Source organism: Thermobia domestica, chromosome 17 (assembly GCF_964235325.1).
Source record: "Thermobia domestica chromosome 17, izTheDome1.hap1.1, whole genome shotgun sequence".
Classification (NCBI taxonomy): Eukaryota; Metazoa; Arthropoda; class Insecta; order Zygentoma; family Lepismatidae; genus Thermobia; species Thermobia domestica.
In genome coordinates this window covers 53562818-53588119 of record NC_137470.1, presented here as the reverse complement: position 1 = coordinate 53588119, position 25302 = coordinate 53562818, and the positions used below count along the sequence as shown (strand labels likewise).

At 34.5% G+C, this 25302-nt stretch overlaps 1 protein-coding gene across 1 annotated transcript; it reads right to left on the bottom strand.

Moving 5' to 3' along the window:
• Window positions 1–4: 4 nt before the first annotated feature.
• On the bottom strand, window positions 5–22794 carry LOC145674574 (uncharacterized). Its single transcript, XM_081744761.1, has 2 exons — window positions 22010–22794; window positions 5–3934 (listed from the first exon to the last, which is right to left on the bottom strand). Exons 1-2 carry the CDS (start codon window positions 22369–22371, stop codon window positions 2068–2070), a joined length of 2229 nt encoding a protein of 742 aa, XP_081600887.1. The 5' UTR covers window positions 22372–22794; the 3' UTR covers window positions 5–2067.
• Window positions 22795–25302: the final 2508 nt, after the last annotated feature.

The following is a 25302-nucleotide window of genomic DNA, read 5'->3' as shown; positions in this document are numbered from 1 at the left end:
TTACTTTTGTATTTCTCATAATTTCTACATTGTAAACTATTAAAACTGTAAAAGAAACATAATACATAGAAATTAATTTTTTGTTAACTAGAAATTAATAGATTTTTTAAAAAAATAACTACAAAATGCATTATTTCATCTTCACAATCCTAAACTATCTTTGTCAATATAATAGTGACCTTGGTGTTTAATTTCTAGCCTGTAGAACAAAATTGTACTCAAATTAAGCTCAAAAATTTTTGATTGCGTTTAGTGGCCAATCACTAGTACAAACCCCGGCCAATCACAAAAAAATGTGGCCAATTACTGTACATTTTCGCATATTTTTACAAAAAGAGATTCTGTAAAAATGCTGTATAACTTAGAGCAAAAAGAATAACCGAAATCGAAAGCTAAGATCCCTATAAGCCCACTTAAAAAAGATTAGTTTTAAATTGCAAGAAATAAGGGTACCACTAAACACCAAAGTCAAAATTTTCCTTAACTGGCCAATAACTGTGCATTTCACCCTATTTTGTGCCTTAATAAAGATTAAATTGTAAAACAGAAGAGGATTTGCTTTTTAAATCAATATTAAGCTAAATAATAAAATGTTAGGTTAGGTTAGAGGTCATTGTAAATGTTAACAGTAAATTGTTAGCCGTTAGTTTCAACATAGATACAGTCTATGATAATAGATTAAGGTCAATTAGTTTTGATTCTAAATTGTTAGTAGTCATCTTCAATATTGATAGAGTCTAAGATGGTCATTGTAAATTTTAATATTAAAGTGTTAGTGGTAATTTTCAATATAGATACAGTCTACGATATTCGGGTCTGTGAGACAACAAGACAAAAGAATACGACAAAATTTCAGACATAAAATAGGGGATATATGAATCCCAAAGTTACGACCGGGTAGTGACAATTTCTGTCCACGAGCTTTCACATCCAAAATGGCCTGAAACAAGCAAATGCGTTGTCGCCATTATTAATAAACTTTTTTCTTGAACACGCTATAAGGAAAATCAAAGATAGCAACCAAGGCCGACAGTTGAACGGTATTCACCAGGTTATGGCATTAGCTAATGATGTAAATTTGATGGAGGATAATAGAACAATAGAGAGAAATGCAGAGATTTTATTAAACGGTTGCAGGGACATGGGTTTAGAAGTAAATGCAGAGAAAACTAAATACAAAGAAGTGCTTCGAGACCGTAATACACCAAGTTATGGATGCGTTAAAATATTAAATAATACTTTTGATGAAGTAGATAGTTTCCAATATGTAGGATCAAAATTAACATACGAAAATCATATTCACGAAGAAATTAAGTGTCGACTGAAAGCAAGGAACTCGTGTTACTATTGGGTTCAAAATGTCTTGTCATCGCGAAGTGTGTCGAGGAATTTGAAGCTTAAAATATACAAAACGATAATCATGCCTGTTATTTTGTTTTGTTGCGAAACATGGTAGATTACTCCGAATGAAGAACATAGACTGAAGGTATTTGAGAACAAAATCCTGAGACGAATATTCCGACCCAAGAGGAACGAGAATGGAGGAAGCTTCATAACGAGGAACTACATTATTTATACGGTTTACCCAACATTGTTGGGGTCGTCAGGTCTAGGAGGCTTAGATGGGCAGGTCATGTAGTTAGAATAGAAGAAAGTAGATACACTCTCACAGACTTGACTGGAAGGTCAATCGGAAAACGACCACTAGGAAGACCTGGGCGCAGATGGAAGGACAATATTAAGTTGGATCTTGCAGAGATCGGAATACAAAGTGGAAACTGGATGCAGTTAGCTAAGGATAGAAGTCAGTAGAGTGCTTTTGTGAACGAGGAACTCAACTCCGGGTTCCATCGGCTATAGAGTTAGTTAGTAGCCAAACACGATCGCACAGTAAATCAAGCCACAACATTGATATTTGTGAGGTTCCTCTCCTGTGTGAATTAACATATGATTAGCCAAACTTGAATGCACTCTATATCCCTTGCGGGAGATGCCGCATGTATAACCCTTCCCTCCTGTGTGGATTAACATATCTATAGCCTGACTTCAACGTACACTAAATACCTCTCAACAATTTTGGTATGTGTTAGGTTTTTCGCCTGTATGGACTATCATATGTCTTGACAAGCATGAACGTAGTGTAAATCCCCTTCCACACTCCTTGCACTTGTGAAGCTTTAATCCTGTGTGGATTTTCAGGTGTGTAGTCAAATTTGAACGTACTCTAAAGCTCTTTCCGCACTGTTCGCACGTGTGACGTTTTTCTCCTGTGTGGATTAACATGTGTCTTGAAAGATGTGAAAGTTGGGAGAATCCCAAGTCACACTCTTTGCATTTGTGAGGTTTTTCTCCTGTATGGATTAACATGTGATTTGATAAGTTTGAACGTTGAGTAAATCCCTTACCACATTCATTGCATGTGTGAGGCCTTTCTCCTTTGTGGATTAACATGTGTGTAGCCAAATTTGAACGTACTCTAAATCTCTTTTCACACTGTTCGCATGCGTGACGTTTTTCTCCTGTGTGGATTAACATGTGTCTTGAAAGTGTTGAACGCCTAGTAAATTCCTTCTCACATTCTTTGCACTTGTGAGGTTTTTCTCCTGTGTGGATTAACACGTGACTTGACAAGCTTGAACGTTGACTAAATCTCTTTCCACACTCACTGCACATGTGAGACCTTTCTTTTTTGTGGATTAACATGTGTGTAGCCAAACTTGATCGTACTCTAAATCTCTTTCCACATTCATTGCATGTGTGAGACCTATCTCCTTTGTGGATTGACATGTGTCTAGCCAAATTTGAACGTACTCTAAATCTCTTTCCACACTGTTCGCACGTGTGACGTTTTTCTCCTGTGTGGATTAACATGTGTCTTGAAAGAATTGAAAGTTGGGAGAATCCCAAGTCACACTCTTTGCATTTGTGAGGTTTTTCTCCTGTATGGATTAACATGTGATTTGATAAGCTTGAACGTTGAGTAAATCCCTTACCACATTCATTGCATGTGTGAGACCTTTCTCCTTTATGGATTAACATGTGTGTAGCCAAATTTGAATGTACTCTAAATCTCTTTCCACATTGTTCGCATGCGTGACGTTTTTCTCCTGTGTGGATTAACATGTGTCTTGAAAGTGTTGAACGCTTAGTAAATTCCTTCTCACATTCTTTGCACTTGTGAGGTTTTTCTCCTGTGTGGATTAACACGTGACTTGACAAGCTTGAACGTTGTCTAAATCTCTTTCCACACTCACTGCATATGTGAGGTTTTTCACCTTTGTGGATTAACATGTGTGTAGCCAAACTGGAGCGTACTCTAAATCTCTTCCCACACTCTTGGCATGTATGAGGTCTTTCTCCAGTGTGAATTAGCATGTGACTTGACAAGTATGACCGTTGACTAAATCCCCAACCACACTCTTTGCACGTGTGAAATTTCTCACTTGTATGTATCGTCATGTGTCTTGCCAGGTTTGAACATTGACTAAATTTCTTTCCACATTCTTGCCATGTGTGGGATCTTTCTCCTGTGTTTATTAACATGTGTTTAGTCAAATTTGAACGGTCTCTATATCCCTTTCCACACTCTTTGCATGCGAGAGGCTTTTCACCTTTGTCAATTAACATGTGTGTATCCAAACTTGAACGTATGCTATATCCCTTACCACACTGTTCGCACAGGTGGGTTTTCTCAGCTGTATGCATGGACTTACGACTTGACGAAGTTAAACTTTGGGTATTGCGCTTATCACTCTTCCGGTACGTATGACGCTTTTCACTTTTATGTGTTAACATATTACCTGCTATACGTGACAGAATAATTCCTTTGCCGAACTGCTTCGTAATATCACATTTGTCATCTGAATGAGAAATTGGTTCCTTTAACATAATACACCTATTCACTTCTCTTTGAAGATCATATTCGTTGTAGCGCCTGGAACAGGTTCAATAAACAAGGAAACGTAATTTGAGTTAATCAGTAAAAAGCAAAACTGAAATCAAACATTATATTTCGAGCTAAAATTACGTTTTATTTTTGTTCTGTTACATGAAATATTGTACAAATATGGAACCGAGAAGTATCGAGGTAATACCATATCTCTCTTTTCTCGAATTTAAAGCGTGTAATTTGCTTTACTATATCAAATTGTTCAATTATTTATATATACAATATCAGAGTTAAGTGCATACGAACATATGCATATGTTATGCTATGGAATAAATATTTCATTATTATCAGATCCATTATCACTAAGATATTTATATATCATTAACTTTTGTGTCACAAAATTTAACAATCGGAAGAACTTGTTGCAATTGCCGCTACAAAAAAAAAAAAAAAAAAAAAAAAGTGATGATAGCAAAGAAACAAAGGAAAGGTATAACAACTTTTACAATATTGCACAAAATATGTCATTTCAATCATCACACCAATCTCTACGTGTGTTTTAAATATAATCTGATCCTTTGAGATAGTAAACTTCAATACGTAATACAAACTTTGCGTCTATTGATATATAGCAACGCGGTTACATCTGATTCATAATTAAGTCCTCTTATTATGTATATATTTTTGAGAGACGGCGAGTATTCAATTTCTTGTAATTTTTATCTGTTTATTTGAAATACGTGATATTATGATTCCAGAAGTCCACGTAAGGTAACGTGGACAAGCATTAGCACTTTCGTCACCCTAATTGGATTAGTGCTATTGAAATTTCTGCTGAAAAAAAAAAATAAATTTCTATTAACCTGGTGTAATTCCATTCGGAGAAATCAAAATTCTATACTCGGCTTGTAAACATGCTAATACTTTTTTTTTAAACAATGCCCGGGAGTGTTCACGTCATCGTGAAACACTTTAGTCATTATTGTCTTTTTTATCATTAAAAGTTAAAATGGTGTTTAAAGATAAATGCTACACGATGAATAGCAAAAAATGCAAGAAATATGTTATGCACCACATTACATAAGACAGGAAGCTGAACTGGATGAAATAAAATATGTAATATGTTGAGTGTCAATATTTAACGGGCATTTTATCATGTAACGTTCATTCAAATGGTTATCATAAGGATGGGAAGAAAATTAAATTTTTACGTGTAAAATTATATTTTGACGGGACTCTAGACAGAGGACAGTTTCACACTAGCATTTTTGGTTGAAAAACTGTCGCGTGCACTAGCGTTTTGGGAAATACAATATTCAAGAAGGAGAAGATGAACAATCTGCATATCGTCGCACAAGAACCAGAGGTACGTAACTCCATTTTCGAAGGGATACAAGTCAGAAGACAAAAATATTGTTTTCTTAGAAAGATGTGAATTTAATCAAATGGTAATTCAGCTATATTACAGAAGACAATCGACAAAAAGAACAGATGGCGTTACGTTCCCTTTACACCAAGGGGGCTTTCAAAATTGTGTCCAAACTTGAAGAAAATGAAAACCGCATTTTTGAAGTTACGTTCCTCTGGTTTTCATGCGACGATATTATATCTCAGCAAACAAGCTCGACATCTAGCTAATGTAGCATTAGCTGCGGAAATGGGTAAACCGATTTAAATTAGATTTTGTACTGCGGTTAGCCATACATGTATCTTAGCTAGAAAACTTCTTTTCTTATTTTTATACGTTACTGTCATCAGAAAGAAGATCCTACGTGTAAGAGGACAGATTTAAATTTTAGGCGAAAAGCAATGTATCTGACGAGTGGATTATGGTAGGGAGGTTAAATTTGTCATATAAAAACTCTACTCAATACCACTGAGCATGTGATTAACGCCCTACGACTTTTAAACGGGCAATTTCCGTAGATTTTTTTATATATAAATTTAACATATGATATAAAATTAATACGTAATGTATAGAACTCCATCATGTAATGTATTCCCTGATGCACTTAAGTGATCACAATTTTGCTAGCATACAAAAATTTTAAGAAAACTATGTTTTCAAGCGGATGTTGTGAAATTACCCTGTAAATCCATGTAATTTCAAATTAACTTATATATATGTTTTAACACATGCAACCTCAAAAACAGCAAAAAAGCTTGTAGTATACGACTTACGAAATAACTAATGGGAAGCAAAGCATCTTCATTATTTCTTTTTCAAATAACGCCTTTATAGTTTTCGAACGTACTTCTTTACTTATATGGAGCATTCTACTTCATGGGAACAACATCGAGGAATCACTACTTCTTCCTCCGGAATTTACATTAACATTACATGTTCCATTACCGCGTTACTACAATAAAATAATCAAAGGAGAAGACTATGGGCACTCTTCACTAAGTATGTCTACGTAGTTTTAAAGACATTATACGTAATATATCTTCTTTAAACAAAATCTCGACGGAACAAAAATTATATAATACTATATGCCTAATACTAACATGAACACTGGACATTTATAAATCTTCACAACATAAAAACTACAAAAGTAATTTATATTTAACACAAGAAAGCCTATGCTAGTTTTCACTTTAAAAGCCACAAGAGGTGCCTCTGAGGCTCCCTGCTGCATATACAAGCTACCTGAACTCACAGCGACCATTTGTATTTTCAGTCATTAATAGGAAAGACTAGTCACTACATTGCTATGAAATCCTTTGTCAATGGTAATAAACAACGAGCAGTATCAAATAATTAGAAAAGTGCATACTTCAATAGGAGCCTCAGAGGCACCCCTTTGGCCTTTACATTAGTATACAAAATTACGCTATTTTTCCTGAAGTAAAAACTTGCTTAGGAGACGCAATCAGAGGGTGCATTACAAAGAGATAGAAGAATTTTAGGACACGGGACGAAATATCTATTAAGAATAATGGGATTAAAATTGAACAGGGTGCCTCCGAGGCACCCCATGGATAGTGATGGGTAATGGGAATATTCCCGCTGGGAAGGAATTTAAAAAATGGGAATGTTCACGGTTTTTTTCCTGGCCTATAAATTCACGGGAAGTAGCTTATTTCCATTTCTTTACTTTACGTTCCAAAATATAATAACCCTATGACTAATTACATTATTTTAACATATTATGATTTACTTCTAGGTATTAAAGAATTTTGAGCTTAAAAAATTTAAAATTCTTTCACTGTACTTTATATAACTAATAATATGAGTTTTAAGTTCCATTTTCATGTGCAATGAAAAGTACGACAGTTGTTTAGTATTGGGGGTCAAAACTAGTTGATAGTGGTGTTCAAGTAGTAAAGAAAATATCGAACACCAATATCGAAAACAACGTGCCCTGCGGGGTTCTACCCCACCTCCACTTGCTAACGCTCGCTCATCAATGCTGTCTGATTTTAATGTTTGTAACGTAATGTAACATATGAAACCATAAAACAACCGCATTGGATCAGAATAACGCAAAAAGTATGCCAAAGCTAAACAATAGCCAAATTAGTAAAGTACTAATACAAACGATGAACAGGAACCATTTTGTAAAGTAATGTAGAATTACGTAGAAATAGAGATCAAGTACTATTAATACGCCCTGAACCACTGTTAGTAATATACGTCAGTCTGTCTCCTCTCTCTGACTCGAATTTCTCAAAAGGTACTCGGACTTCTCTTACATGTGAAATAACGCATGAAATTTCGAGAAAAATGGTAGCAAGAAAGGTCGAGTGTGGCAATGTTAAATGCTAAATTATAAACATAAGAAAGTATCTTGGAAATATTGTGAACGTACATATTTATGGCAAATGTTGACAAAATGGAGGGACATGTGTCTTCTGGCAGTTACCCAACCTATTCTGTTTATAACATTTAAAAATTTAATATGTATAATTCAGTAGCAGAGTCAAGTTTAGAAAATCCACTTACATGTAAATTTCAACTTTTTTGCGTTTTGAAAGAATGTGGACTTACTATATCATTTTTTAAACATATTTACATTCATGGAACATATTGTAAATAAATATCCATTTATGCGTACTCTCTAATTATAATAAAATGTTAATAACATAACATCGTTCAGAATATACATTTTAAATGCTCCTCTGGGGACAAAAGTAATAAAATACTGTCTTAAACGAATTTAACTTCGAAATTATAATATAGTAATATAATGCAATTTTATTTCTGATTGTAAATAAATTCCAAGAAAGTTTGCATTTTTGGAAATCTTCTCGGGAATATTCCCGATAAATATTTTCTCGGGAATTTACCCAACACTGCCCTTAGGCCTTAACGTCAATATAAAAATAACCCTATTTTTTCTGAAGTAAAATAAGAAAAGAACAATTCATTCACCACATGACTAACGAAACCCGAAATTCCAAACCTCATAAATTTAACTTCTCTACAGAATACCATCCTACACTAAACCATGCAAACATCCATCAGTATTCCCATTCTTAGAGTATCGTATTGTATAATATTATCCTTTTTTTTTTTTTGACCTACTAACCTTCACAAGAATTTTACAATTCCCCTGCGTATTAGTGACATGAGTGACGTGACCCGTCAATCATAGACATATCGATTTAATTATATGTGTAAAAATATGTGATGTCTTCCTATTGTAAATATTCACTATATATAACAACGTAAACTTTCTTTTAGTTCATATCACCTTAAGTAAGTTATTCAAAATTTAACGAGTTTGTTTCCTGCGTGTTAATAAGCACGTTTAACCGTTTCAGCTCTCACGTACTCAACTGTACACATAAAGTCGCCAGTATATCCAATATCAACAAATCACGCACAATTGTTCAGGTTACTTTTTCCGAAAGCTACTAGTTTAAAAAAGAAAACTAAACCACATTTAAGAAGATCGGTAGATCATACTAGATTAGTAAAAATCTGTTCTGTTTCCTTTCTTTTTTAAAAAGGAAAGTCGTACGAATGGAAATGGATATGAATCGATACCCTCAACTTGTAAAATTAAGTTTAATTGAAGGCGAGATAGAAGAAAAAATCATACGTTTTTCAATTTGGTCTTTTTTGAGGATTGTTTACAGTTGAGATGACATTTTGTAAATCTTGTCAACCGATATTTTTACAATTCTGATCGATTGCGAGTAAAACTGTGGCTGCATGATAGGTCTATTCTAATAACTTATTCCATTGATTACAGCAACAGCTAACAATTACATACATTATTATACATGCAAAGCAAATGTCTACCACAAAGTGATATTACTGGTATTAATCCATAATATTTTAAAAACTAGTAAACTTAGAGGACATGCATGCAAAATAAATTTTAATGAACTGGACGAAACTTTATGGAAACAGTTATTCATGCACTAAGGGATATATCATTATATACCAGAAAATTGACCCAAACCGGAATGAAACTCATGAACTTACGCTTTCATCATAAGACCTCGGCTTTAGCAGAGAGCTAATATCCTTAGCTATTCTTTATAAGCCAGTTAGTACAGGGATGAATCAGCCAAAGTATTGCAAATGGAAGTAAAGAAGTGTTTAACAACTCACAGAAACACGCTGTTTACGCTAAGACAACTACCATGATCAAATTCAAGATGATAAAAAAATTGGTAAAATATTTGCATTTATGAAGAAGTGGTACCGTGTTAGCGGAATGAGTGAAATAACCAACGTAAATGGGTCTAGGATGTTTCGATATAGAGCGTTTTGGTGTAGGATGTTTCGGTGTACGGATGTTTCGGTGTAAGGACGCTTGGCTGTAAAGGACGTTTCGGTGTATAGCCTAATATTTGATTGCATTAATCATATGCTTGTAATGAACAGTCATGAAATGTCATATTATAGCCACTCTGCAATAGTGTAAACTGATTAACATTGTTATTGAGTCTCATTGTTATTGCTCAATCTCTTCGTAACATTGGCGTATTTTTTTCGTTTTTCTGACTCCATGTCCGCCAATTAACTTATTTGTTCCATTTGAACAGCACTAGCAAGGAGACTTACTGAAGTGTAATTTACTGATTTGAATGAAACTTTGCATACTTGTAGAATATCAAAAAATAATCGTCACGTTTTTTTTTTTTTTTTTTTTTACTTTGGTAATGGTGCGGGTTTAAGGGTAGAAACCACCCTTTAAACGTTAGAGGTACCCTCCAAGCATAAACAGAAAATAATTATTAAAATAGAAGATTAAATGATACGGCCAGCTTACTGCCAAGGGGTTTTAGGACTGATTCAGAACCTGACGTTAAAATTACAAAATTCAAATTGGCGGATCTAATATGATGATTACCATTGCAAATAGTCTTCTGGTTTGAAATGTTCTCCAGTTAGCTAAGAACAATTATAATTGGCAGGGAGTACTGAGAGAAGGTGCAGACTGATTTGAAACCCTTTCTGTACTTATTTTAAAAGGACGTTTGATTAAATCTATAGCCCAAAAAGTTAGAAGCCAGTGCCAATGCATTTGTCGCGAATGTGAAGCAACACGTGTTATTGAAAAAGAATATACTTATAACTCTGATCAATACGGTTTAATTTGGAATTGCAGACGGGACGTACTCTAGTATTTACAGGGATGCAAACAGTAGAAAGTGTGACACAGTCAATACATTCTATGCCTCGTAGCTACATCATACAGCCTTTAATTTCTGCAAATAGTGTTTTGTTATCACCACTGTTAATTGTTTTGTAGGAAAACAATGGAACATTTGGTCTTATAGTCCAACACAACCTCTTTAAATTTGAAAATATCCTTGTGAAAGCGTCAAATCCGGGACAATTAACATTAACAGATTTTTCTTCAAGCGTCTAATGCAAAGTCCATTTTGTTATTAGCTTCGTGGAGTGGACACAATTCATCAATTTTGAACCTATTTTAAGAACAAAAGAGTAACTCATAATATAAACCATTTCTTCAGGAACGACTGGTAGAATTCAGCCTCTTCTTGTGTTCTTTAGGCCGTTAAAAATTTTCTTGAGGCTTTTTTCTAACACTGTCCTCTACAACTATAACATAAATTAATATATCCGTAATAATATAATTAAGATCTCAACACTGATACATAATCAGTTTTCTTTTCCTAGATTTGCTAATTTTATTGGGTATGCATGATATAAAAGCGGTTATTTGAAAGAAAAACCACCTGTGTTTGAACATTTCCTTTCAAAGATTGTGCAGTATTTTGCGATTTGTGCAGTTATTGCCGTAATAAGGTGTGTGTGTGGTGTACACAATGTTTATGCATGACACTTTTTTACTATATATCATTACCATAAAACGTTTTCCCAATCAATTCATAATTATAACATTTGAGTATATAAGAAGTTCTGACATACAGTGAAACGAGGGGACTCACTATATATAAGTAACCAATGTCAATTACAGCAGCATTTAATTTTTATTTTATTTATTAATTTATATTTTCTACTTCATGAATTTATTTCTCCCTAACGAATATTTTTCATTTTGAAGAGTGGACGTTTCGTTGTAAACATTGGAACATTTACACCGAACCAGCCTCACACCTAAACGTCCTTACACAGACAAAACCTTACACCGAAACGCCCTGCAGCAAAACGTCCTACACCGAAACAGCCGTATCCCAACGTAAATGTCGGAATAGTAAAAACTTGCCGTGTCATACCTCATTGACTGAAGATCAAAATAACAGCATTCCTTTGTACTAGGATAACATTTCAAACCAGGATAAAGGTTTAAACTGATGGCAGTGAAGGATAAACTGTGAAGGCGGCATTATTTTTTTTTAACTATTCACATAACTTCTCCCAAATATCTGTTACATAGCCCAACTTTTTAATGGATAACTAACAGTATCAACCTGGTGCGGTGTATTACAAGGGTTATCCTGTACCCAATTTAAACAATTGAAATGAAAGGAAATCTTTAAGTTTTACGTCCCACGGTTATGCCGGTTAGGCTAAAGGAGACGGTGATGGTGAGAGATGAGTGAAATGGTGGAATGAAGAAAGTGGGAGGAAACGGGAGAACCCCGAGAAAACCCACGAGCACGGTGTTTGTCCACCACAAAGTTCACTTGGGGGGGCTGGGATCGAACCCGGGACCCCAAGCACCAGAGGTGAACGCTCTACCACTGAGCCACCGCGCCCCCTTAAACAATTGAATATCGTTTCACAGTGTGAAACTAAGACTTCCGAAATATGCGAATATAATACTTAAATTCCAAGTATACATGTGTAACAACTTGCTGATATAGAGTAAGAAGATCGAAGATAGAATCTGTTCCTTGGAAGCTGGATTTAGCTCAAAAACTATTACTAGCTATGCGTAACTCACTTCTATAGAGATGAATGTTGAAAAAAATCCTTAATTTGAAGCACTTCCAATTTGAATGGAAAGTTACGGAAGGAAATAGAACGTATCGTTGGGCCGCTGACCCGAACACAGAAGAGCTTTTCGACATCTTATACAATTTTTCTATATGAAAATCAGATAATAACAATACTAATGATTTGCAAGAAAACAGCTCCTCGATCCTGTTACCACTTTCGTTTTATAATGATAAATGTTGAAACAGGAGACAGATAACTTTAATCGCTTCAAGTTTGAGCAGGTCTTCAACGAGTAAGGTAGATCGTTTCCTCGGCAAGCTGACTCGATTGACACATGATAGTTTTGTGAAGTTTTAATCTACACAGATAAAGTAATCGATGTATGACACTATTATCTCTATGGATTGTATTAGATGCGACATTTCAATTTGAATTTCAGGCCAAAATTTGTACATGTTTAAATATTTGGTTGTCTAGCAATATTCTTCAGATTTGAAGCTGGTAACACTGTTATCCTGGATGTGTAGGCCTTAATCAGAAATATTCGTTTAAACATTTGGTTTCAAACGTAAAAGTTATAAAACAGCCTTCTGGCAACTTTGATGACTCGCTACGGTACCTGTGTTAAGATAAATTTAAAAACATTGTAGCTTATTATGATATATTCGTTACGTTCACTGCGTTTTGTTTTGGAAGAAGATGGTAAGATGAATAATGTATAGAAGTTGTATCGTATAAGAGCTGTAAAGAGTAGTTACAAACCGTAGCTTTCAAGATTTGTTTGTAGTACGATTCGTGAAGGCACTGAGTATATATTATTTATTTCCCTCCCATTGCTTGATTGCAAATTGTTCCGCAGGTGTCAGTTTCGCTGATGATTACACTAGGAAAGTAGTACCAGAATCATATGCTGACATGTCACGATACACTTTTGATATTTAGTTACTTTTCACATAACACTCAGTTAAAAAATAAAGGAATTGATTAACAAATTTTTCATTACCGTAAACAAGTAATAAAAATCTCATTTAAATTTCCTAGACGATTCTGTTGGATACAAAATTGAAAACATCTATGTTGCATCCATTAGTGTGCTCCAGTTCTGAAACTGCGTTCTTAGTCACGGAGAAATTACCTACGGGGCATTTCACACAACGTGTTAACAATAAGATAAAACTGGTTTAGCAAGAGCAATGTCGTTGTAAGCCACAAGGAGCGCAACATATTGCGTGTCACGCGGAGCACGACGTTGTAGGGATAGTGGCAGCTGGTGAGAGGAAGTTGCCGAAGACACGATGAGGGGGCTTAAGTTTCTCTGTGAACAACTCATATAAAACTGTGCATACCTTTCCCTGCGATAGTTTGAAACATTTCTTTCCATAGAATGTAACTGTGTGAACTGAATTGGCATGTCATGAAATAATAGGAAATACAGAAGAGAAAAGTTTCACACTGTGTGTTTTCAATGATGTCCTTGACAAAATCAAAGTATGACTAACTGGTATTCGAAACACGAAATCTCTTACCATGAATTGGTGTGTTCCGATCCAAGGCGGCTTCCTGATTTAAAATTCGAACTACGCTAAAAAAGCAATGAACCAAATCTGTGGGGAACTTATCGACTAGAGAAAGGAAAAGTTATCGACGAACTAAAATTATTTGCAGAGGTTCGATCTAAAACCGAAACGAGATCTTGTGAGTGAATATGATAGTGAATATATAAGTAGTGAGTATGAAGAGGAAACATGGTGAGACGATATTGAACCAGAGATGTAAAAAATCAACTCTAAGACGGCTAGCACGTCTTGCTTCACGGGTGCGATCAAAATTATATACGAATGTCCCATGTATGTCTTATGTTATACATAGCTCTTTAAAGTGTACAAATTCCTCCTTACGATCCCCCTACCATATGTAAATTTTTAACGAGCGTTTTTCAAACTCAAGATTATTGAATCTAGATTAAGGGCGAACCTCAGTCAAGACCACATTGAATCGTTTCTGTTAATGCAGTATGAAATGGATATACTAAACAAAGTGAATTAAGGTGTCATAACTAACAAACTCTGTCATGATAGTACAGAATTGAAAATATTCATGATTTAAGGTAACAATGTCCTTGTTTCTTGTCATGTAAACAGATCAAAGTGATAAAAGTTAAATGGTATATATATATATATATATATATATATATATATATATATATATATATAACGTGGCACTGCACCAATGGTAATCAAGCTGTTTGAAGCCAAATTGAACTACCATAACTGCATTTTCGAGGTGTCAACAAGTACGAGTGAAACTTTAAACCCAGTATCTCCAATACCACAAAAAAAGGTAATTTGCTATATTGTTACATTATCTTTTAATGTGAGCTTATCTATCACTGTTTTCAAAGGCGCTAATTTATCAAAAATCATTAAAAACTACATAGTTCAATCTGGCTACAGATAGTTCGAAAGTGCATTAATTTAATTGCTTTCACACAGCTCACCTGAGAACCCCATAATAAAAGGGGTCTAAGTTATACATGACGTTTCCAATAAGGTTTATTTATATTCAGAAATGTACTCTCCGCAGCACAATATGCTAACTAGATATGCTAAAAAATCGTTAATTTGAAGCACTTCCAATTTGAACAGAAAGTTATGGAAGGAAATAGAATGTATCGTTGGGACGGAGGAAGTGAACATAATATTTAAATAGAGAATCGATTACAAGAAACAGCAACCTGATAGATTTTGCCATTCTTCCTCTGAGAAAATAAGTATTAAAATTGAATCTAATGGTTAATTTATACAACTTCCCTATTTGACAGTGTCGGGAATTGTCATTATATATTGTATTGAGACGCTCAATCGCTTGCAGAAAACTGATTCTGGTTATATGCTATCGTTTCTGTTCTATGGCAATAAAAGTTGAAAAATATATTGAAAACGGTTATAATAGTGAATTTGAACCATGTTCGTTTCATGTAGTGTTCTGTGGGTAATCATGATATGTTCAATTTAAACATTCAATTGTTTGCAGAAAGCCGCCTTTTGCTATATGATACCTCTTCTGCTCTGCAAGGATAAATGCTAAAACGGGAAATGGCTAACTTGAAATGCTTACCGTTTGAATAGAGGGTTAACAGAGGAGATAGACCTATTCTTAAGAAGCTGAATGGATTGTACGAAACCGTATCTCGATATCTCTTATAGTCTTTACTCTACAGAAATCAGTATTGAAATTACCCGTTTAGAAACTTTCAAAATATTCCGACTTGATAAAGCGCTGTGGGTTGTTATATGGCCATTCCAAACACTCAATCGGTTGTACAAACCGTTTACTACTGACTGTTACCGTTTTCGTCCTATGATGACAAATATTAATACCACAATGGTTAATTTGAATCTTTCTGGTTGAATAGCGGTTAGTGTAAAAATGTGGCATCTTATCTTACAACGGAAGTACTAAACTAAACCATTAGTGTATCTCTCATTGTAAAAATGCAATTCCATTCCGCGATTGTCATGTAGAATTAATTGTTGAAACCTAGATTAATATTAAATTTAGACACTTCTTGATTTGGTAGAGTATTGTCAAGGATCGTGTTATGTTTGACACTCAATTGTTTGTTGAAATTTTTCTTCTTGCTATATTTTCGTTCTCTGGCGATAAAATTTAAATCGGTAGTGGCTAGTATTAACCAGGCTTTATTTGTATAAGATTTCAACGCAGAAGATGGAACATATGCTTGAGATGCTTCATCCCAGGCAAAAAATCACTTCCTGAGAGCTTTTACAATGCTCATTCTACGGAAATCAATTTTCAAACCAGAAGTACTAATTATATGCAGGAAAATAGAGTAGGTTATGCTAGTTGTTAAATTTAACTTTAATTTTTAAGGCTTCACCTTCAATTTCCTGATTTTATATCGAATAGCTCAGAGTTTACATCTTCAATTGCAAAAAGTATGGACATGTGCAAAAAGCCAGTTTGAAGTTGGGTAAATGCTATAAATACACGAGTACCGACAAGATAATAGAAAACTGATCCTGGTGGAATACAGTCAAAAATAGTGTAAAAAAAATATTTAAAAAGTTAAGAAATTATGCAATTTAAAGAAAGGGAAAAATACGTGGAAACACAAAATGTATTTAAAAAACTTATATACAAGTAAACTATAAACCCTTGGCTCCATAACATCTTCGTCTGTCTTGGTTCCTTGTACTCTCACGCTCCTGCACTTTCGATTGGATCATAAAATATATTCCAATGTGCAAGAAATCTCATAAAATAGACAATAGTTTTTTTCCTAAAACAGTCATCATTGTGCTTTTCTAACGTAAGCCTGCATACAAGAATGAAATGCTGCTTAGAAGGTGTATTTTTCCATTCTACTATGAAACCGTTGTTCAAAAGGCGGGATGTACTTAATAAATTTGTACTGAGGATTATATTCCTAATATGGGCTGTAGAGGGCAAATTTACACGCAAATAATTAAATAAATAACGTTTTGCTGGCATTTTGTGAGTACAACAGTACACCGCAATAAAATTAACTTGACATAGCTCTGAAATCAATCTAAATAATAATCGTGATCTCAGCCTACAGGAGTACTATATAGAAGAAAGAAAACCCGTTAAAAAATACACTTTTCAAATGTACTAAGAGGATATCCTCTGAGAAAATGCTGCTGCTCTTAACAAAAATTGACTCTAACGTTGCTTTGAAATGGATTTCTAGTCATAATGACCATCTTTTAAAGGAAACCCACAAAGAGGAAACCAACGTCGGACACACTTTTTAAAGGTATTAGGATTCTATTTTGTAAAAAAAAAAAAAAAAAAAAAATGCGTAGTTTTTTTGCACTGATAAATCTATTCTTAATCTTGTATTCTGAAAACTATTCTTAAAAGAAAAACAAAAAAAAATCCTGGGGTACTTGTATCTACGGCCTTTCTCATATGTGTCTAAAATCTAAAAGCAGAGTAACAAAATTTATTTCACTCACTTAGTAACGAAGACCTGATCTCAAATTGCATCCTCTGCAGGTAGAAGCAAAGTAACTGCCAATAGCTGTTAAAGTTCGAAACATGTTTCAAATAGAATGATTAGGCATTTTTCATATTCTTTTTTTGCCTGGGATATTCTTACATTCCTTTATATTCTCAAATAAGATCTCAATTCATTTCAGTCGCCTAAAAAGAATGAATGATCTCAGAATTATATTATCTGCAGTTATAATCAGAGTAGGACCCGTTCTGATTAAAAAGTTTGAAACAAGTTGATGCTACGATCAAGATTTCTATCCTTGTTTATCAGTACGGACTATGACACTTCCCAACCCTGCTCCCGCCAAGTGAACTTTGTGGTGGACAAACACCGTGTGCGTGGGTTTTCTCGGGGTTCTCCTGTTTCCTCCCACTTTCTTCATTCCACCATTTCATTCATTACTCATTATCACCGTCTCCTTTAGCCTAACCGGCATAACCGTGGGACGTAAAACTCAAAATTTCATTTCATTTTTTTCATTTATAACACTTCCCCCTTCATTCATTAAAAAAAAACTCAGGATTTATTCCCTCTTCTAGTAGGAATAGCACGATATCAAAAACAGAATTCTAAGATAGGCTCAGAGCAACGCAAACAAAAATTTCGAATCGGAAAGCGCTAAAAATAGAACGAAATAGAACTTTCTTCCAGCTAGGGATATTCTTACAAATGTCTAAATTCTAAGAAAAAACAAACTCTAAATTTGTTACACTTAACTGCTAAAAATGAAAAGAAATAAATTATTCCTTTCTCAAGATTGGTTGTGGAATAGTTGCAATTGAAAGGTACAAATCCGAAACATGTTACGAAAATGTTTGTAAATCTTATTCTTGAAATACCATCGATCTTGTAGTTGATACTAGTTTTTCCGCTTCTCAACGCGAAGGATATAATTCGAAATTATCTTATCCGTATTAACTGAGGGAAACGCATTATTTATTGTTATCTGATACAATATAAAGGATACAAGTATGTTCGCAGATAACAGAAACTAAAATTATCCATTTCTTCTGTTTCTTACCTATTAAAAATTTTGACATCACATTTACGCGCTCTGAGGAACTACGGTCTTACTTTAAATAACGTTCTCGGTATTCGATGAGTGAAATAATTAGCTATAATGTTCTACAATCTAACAAAGGATAACAATATCTTAGGTATGAGCTATAAAAATCTTCCAAATCGTTTTATCTGTAACATGTTTTGAATCTGGATCTATTAATGGCGAGCGTTCGGCTTTTAAACATAGGAGTTACAATTTGGAATTACGCCATTTTGTAAGGTAAGTGAAATGACGTTAAATTTTGGTAGACCTTAAAGAGAAAACGTACCCAAATACGAGTCACAAATTATTTCCTACTTTTGTATTTATTTTAGACGTGTTTCGACATTGTAGGGAGCACTGATGCCTAAAAGTTGTTATAAATACTTTTATACATCAGTGGAGTAACTGTGGAGTTGATTTTGAGTTTAACGTCCCGTTCAGCAGCAAAGCTATATGAGACGTGGACCTACTGATTAACGTGGAATCCGAATCATATGAGCTCCCGCCGTGAATCGAACCCGGGTCTCCCACGGCAAAGGCGCGTACACTAACCGCTTAGCCACATGGAATAACCCTGTATTGTCCTGGATTACTCAATAGGTTATTACTAATAATGTATATTTTGCAGTTATTTTTCTTGTTGTATGCTATGTTCAAACACTAATATATATATATATATTTAGAAGTCTATGTAAAAATTACTTTACTGCACAAACTTGTATTTTTCCTGTAGCAGGCGAAATAGCACTAGCTTCAGAAAAAAAGAATGCATATACAAAATATTTTGAAATAAGGAACTGATGAGAATAAATATGAAGACCAACGTTCTTGCAATTTCCATGTCCATTGCCGATACAATTGCCACTTCTAGTCATAATTATAATAATAAATATTATTACAAAAATTGCGCTAAATTAATACCAATGAGCGAGAACTATTGAGCCTAAAAACTATGTATTCGATACTAATTGCAGCCCTATTTGATTAATCTCTCTTCTCTAGTCTTCGCAATATTTTGGGCTCTTTCACCGCTATAGTACTCTTTTACATATTGTTAGTCATAAGTGCATGTTAACTTGCTGTTATAAATTAGTATATCAACCGAGCTTCACCTTTCTTACATGATGAAAGAGAGGGAGAAAGTAAATTTCTAACATCATCTTTAACACTTCCATTTTCCCTGTTCTGGTAAACCAAATAATGATACATAGCCTACAGTTTCTTCAAAACTGTGATGTCTTGCATAAAAGTACTTTGAAGTATACAAACTCTACGGTTTGAATTTCTATACAAGACCAGCCAATATGAAAACATTATTCGGTCGATGTTTACTATAAAAGATAGAGAACTAATTCGTAATAACAGTTCAAATAATACCGTATTGTACATAAATTCATTCACAAAGTAGCAAGCAACCACTGTAAGTTACATGAAAAACAAAATTCAATAAGCTAAATCATGACACGGAAAAAAATATTTGGGAGTTAAGGAATCCACATAAGTAACATATTTACGTTCCTAATGTATTGTGTTACTCTGGAACACAAATATGCAAGCAATGAAAGCATTTCGGGATGTTACTTATAATATCTTTTGGAAAGTAAAAATACATATTCTACACGTATGATATGTAAGTTTATGCTATACACAGTGTTTTGCGCTATCCTTGTTTTTGTGTATACTTATTTGCGTTGACCCAATTGGTACTAACCAACGCATCCTTTTGCTTCCAATCAGACCAACATCCTGAGCCTTGACTAATTTACATAGCAATCTTTTTCTTTTACCGACCATCAAGCACATATTGGTTAGTGTTGTTTGTACAGCGGTGGACACTTCTAAATGGTACACCTTCGCCGTAAATCTCCATATGGCTGTACCATTTAGAAGTGTCCACCGCTGTACAATAATTCTTGTATCGCCTACGTGCAATAGGACCTTAAAGTGAGCCTGTATGGAGAAATATATGTCCATATCTTAGAAATGATTGCTGAATACATTTAAAGTCGACTTTCTTGAAAGAAATGAGTACCGGTATGAAATGAATTTATGGTAAGTCTTTACTTTGACTCCAACTGTGACTTTAATCGGTTCTTATAGGTTCAGTTACTTCCTGGAACTGTTCGTGCCTTTGGTGTGACGTCTTAGTTCATATTTTTCTCACTAGGTGTTTGTGTAGTCATATGGTAGTTGGTTAGTGTGATATCACATGTTTTGTGTGCATGTATGTGTGTGCTGCTGTTTGTGGCATGCGCGAAGCTCGTAATTGAATGGGTTGAATTGAGTTAGAGAAAACCTATCATAGTTGTGGTCTAAGCTGAAGATATTTTCGACGTATTGTAAAAGTGGACGTTTATTGGTTTCTTGTTTGTAATAATAGCAAGTGTGCTCGGTTTAATAAAACGACGTGTGTGCGGAAAGGAACATTTTTCAGTAATGTTGAGTATTGTGCATGTGTTCTTGGTATCATATTTTTTCGTGTGTGGAATCAGCAGTTATGAGTTCATTATTCATGAGTGTTCTCCTATGGCGAAATGGTGAGTGTTTTCTTTTTTTAATTCATATTATTTTTATTCTTGATTTGTTTTGCATTTGAGTATTAGGCAAAGTATTTGGTTTGCTGCTGCTTGTCCTATTGTCTTGTTGAGATGTATTTTTTTTTCTTTGTCATGCACTGATTTATGATTAGAGACGAGTGTGTTTTTTTTTAATTTTTCCCTTCTTATCTTAGCTTTATAGTAGTGGTGTGATTATTTATTATTATTTTGGATGTTTTTATGGTACTTGAGCGGGGGGTTGGGGGGCGGTAGCCCCCATTTAGATCTGAAAATTCATAGTCACCGCTTCACCTGAATTGATGTTTAGTAACATTGTGGCCCTTGTACTTATAGTATAATTCTTAACATCGTTTAGTAACATTGTGGCACTTGTACTTATAGTATAATTCTTAACATCGTGCATTACTTTCACTGTGTTAGTATTTGTAATCGATTCATGTGATCCGGTTTCGGGAGCAGTTTAGGAATGATTCCTAAACTGCTCCCGGAATCGGATCACATGAATCGGTTGAAGTCACTGTTTGGCTCAAAGTAAAAATTTGCCGAATTTATGTATGTATGGTCATCTACAACTAATGAACATGCATTGTTGGATAGAATACTCTTTTTTCTTGCATTTTATTAATGTTTTTCAAAGCCCTCCGGAAAGGAGAGGGTAGACTCATTGGAGATAAATCCTAAATAAAATAACAAACGTCCATAGTTTTTGTTACAGTATAACCATTTTGCATTAAGATTTCGAACATTTCAAGATAAATTTCATTCTCACGATCGGTCATTTTACCTAAAAAAAAAAAAAAATACAAAACACTATCGTCGAGCACCCATATTGTAAATGTATACAAGAGTAAAGAATTTGGTTAGAAATTCGTAATTAATAATAAAGAATTATTATTTTATCATGTTTCGAACTACATAAGATTTGTAACGATGGTATCGATCTTATTATCATAATTTTGTATACAGTAAGTCTATGTGTGCCATCTCATTTCCAAATTGGAGATTAGTAATCTACATTCGAGATATCTCCCATACCTAAATATTATTCATGAATTATTGCCTTTAACCTTGCAAACTTTCCGAACCAATGTATCCATATTATTAATCTGAGCCAATTACTTTATGCAAAATTGAATATTACCTTTCTGGCCGAACTGAATTTAAACTATTTGTTGTTAATTGTTGGGAGTCCTTTGAGTGTGACGCGCAAGTCTCTTGAACCACTAGTTTTCTTGGCGTTTCTATATCACTTTCAAATGCAGGATGTTCTACGGCAAATTCTGATTTCACCGTATCAACGTTTAGTTTCTCATCCAAAGAATACATAGCTGCATCCTTCTCAATTGTTTGCTCTCCTTCCGTTGTAGATAATACTAATTCTTTGTTGTCAGTCATCAGTTCATATGTCCACCCTTTCCCTTCGAGTGGATCTACCTGAGGTAAGTCATAATCAATTTCTTCTTTGCACATCAATTCCAACTTAACAGGTGACTCACCAGCCATTATGACTTCAAATGTAATAAGAATTTGACACTGTTCTTATACTTCCCTTGACTTTTAAGCTGCCAGTGTTAATGAAATGATTGATAAGACCGTTCACAGCAACTTTACACTTGCAATCAAACGTACGATCAGATTTTAATAAAATACATAATAAATGCAGTTTGAAAACAGTAAGTTCTTCTTCACAATTTTTATGTACCAGGTAGCAAAGACCATTGGGCAGTTATTACGTGTATTAAGCGTATAACAAATTATAAAAGCGAATTACTTAACAAAAGAATTATAGTATAGAGTAGATAAGTTATGTCCCCTTCAGGGAAGAATACAAGTACGGTTGAGGAAGCGGGGAACAGAAGGATGTAGTTGTTGCCCTCTGAAAACTTCTACGATAGTTTATCTTGTCTTGTCTTATGACTATTATCAGTCAAATAGGTAGGTGCACCAGCTCTCAAGTCGTATGGGCTACAAATGCTAAATGGTCAAATGTGTACCTCATACAGAGGATTTATGATTCAAAAGAAAAATTGAATAAAATGCAGGACACAATCGGGAAGAAATGACATAGGTCAGGAAAATAGTCAAAGTCAGGGAAAGGTCAACATCTGGAAAGAAGTTCAGACAGGGAAAGAGGGCGAAAAGCCAAGATGAACAGGACAAACAATTAAGGGTAAGTGAGAAGTATAAAATGAAAAAAAGAAAGTGTATAAAAAAGAAGGGAATGTATGTACGTGTAAATGTAACAAAAAGTGTAAGTGTAGTGTTTGTGTATAGTAAGACCCACTTAACCTTCTTCCTCTCGGAGCACCACCAGACACGAGGCATCCGCTATAACAGCCACTGCCGAACTCCGATAGTTTATTACTCTCCAAAGGCAAACTTTTTCTCAGATTTTCCAGGTATATGGTGAATGCCATGTTTGTGTGAAATCCAAAGAAATGCTCCCTTCTGATCATTTGGGAGGAGGAGATGCTGTAAATCAAGCTTCAGTGACACCTTACACATGGCTAGCCAGCAGTTAAAGAGCAGAGAAATTCCGTCTTAGTCTTTAAAATGAGAGACGAAAAAAAAAAGTTTGAAAAACTTATCAATGAATATATTGTATTTTAGAGTAAATATGTGACTCATTTTGCTGTAGTTTAATTTATTAGACTACAGGGAAAATTTAGAGAGATTGCTTGAAAAAATAAATACAAGTTATTTGACACATTTTTCAGTCTCGATACTTCCATAGCCAGAAAACAAAATTATAAATCAATTTACCTCGCATCACCATTGAATTTATACTTCTTGCAGCTAGCATTCATTATCGACTCAAAAACTTTTATTATTATTATTATTATTATTATTATTATTATTATTATTATTATTATTATTATTATTATTATTATTATTATTATTATTATCTCTTATTTTTGATTTAAAGTAGTTTTGAACTTAAAAATTTGACAGGATCTGTGATTACTGTTCTTCGTGGTGATTACCCGTTTGTTAATTTCGTAGCTTTCTTCCTGAAGAAGAATATCATCATGGTTTATTACCTAAAGGAATTAACTCTTATTCTTACAGTTCCCAAAACTTTCTTTCAGCACTTACGAACATTAATGATGGAAATGCAAATATCGGGATAATTTATACAAAACTGAAGGGTAGTTACTGGGATACATATAGTATGTAGTTGAAACATGAATTCAAATGTTTGCTTTTGTTTGGTAAAACAGGAAATTGTCAAGAAATCTTTATCTTGTCGTCTAAAAGCTGCTCACAGTTTTTAGAGGAAGTTTCTTCCAAACATTTTTTTAAATAGTTTGTTTTGTTAACAAAATTTCAATAACTAATTGCCAATGGTTACTCAAAGTTAAAATATAACAGTAGTAATTGCAGCACCTGAGGAAACTTTTTGGCCCCTGGGTCCCTGCCTCAGGACCCATGGTCCATGGCCCGGGGTCAATGACCTAGGGGTACCATGGCCCACCCCCTAAAATTTGGCAGGGGTACATAGGACCACCCCCCAGGACCCATGGTCCCTGGACCGTGTCAATGACCTAGGGGTACTTAGGACCACCCCTCTAGATTTTGGCAGGGGTACATAGGACCACCCCTTAAATTTTGGAAATTGCCAAATCTAAAAATTTGGTATGGTAGCCTAGGATCATAGTATGTACCTCTATCAGTATTGGGGTCTATGTCGTTCCCTTTCATGGGTAAAAAATTGCCAAAAATTTAAATTTCGGAGGATTTTGACATAATTTATCGCCTTTGATGAGGTATTATTATCCTATATGATTATATGGTCGTATACAGGGGTTTATTACCTTCCATAAGACATGGCTATATTGGTGTACACCTTTAAAAATTTGGGAGGTGTACCTTGGCTCACCCCTTAAATTTTGGAAATTGACCAATTTAAACATTTGGTACAATAGTATAGAACCCTAGTATGTATTACTATAAATTCGGGTGGTTCACCTCGTTTTTTTTAGGGGTACAAAAATTGCCAAAAATATAAACGTAAGCAGTACGTTGTACCACGTGTTTGGGTTTTGGCCCAATTTATCCCCTTTGATGTGGTCTTATTATCTTATATGGTTATATGGTCATGTATATAGGTTCATTTCCTATCATAAGACATAGGTACATTTGTGCACCCCTTGAAATTTTTTGGGAATGGTATCTTGGCCCACCCCTTAAGTTTTAGAAATTGCCAAATTTAAACATTTGGTATTATAGTATAGGATCCTAATATGTATCATGATAAATTTGGGTGGTCCACCTCGTTTCCTTTTAGAGGCCATTTTGTTCCGGTTTAGGGGTGAACATGGATACAGTGGTCCACCTCGTTCTCTTTTAGAGGGCCATTTTGTTCCGCTTTAGGGGTGAACATGGATACCTTCGAATCGTCCCGAGTTTGATTCTTGGAAATGTTGAATTTAA

Bases quoted from the DNA above. Each gene is read 5' to 3' on its own strand.
- LOC145674574 (XM_081744761.1), bottom strand. From the start codon at position 22,371: ATGGCTGGTGAGTCACCTGTTAAGTTGGAATTGATGTGCAAAGAAGAA. The intron at 3,935-22,009 runs GTAATATTCAAT...AACCTGTTCCAG, and splicing joins AATTCAGTTCGGCCAGAAAG to GCGCTACAACGAATATGATC.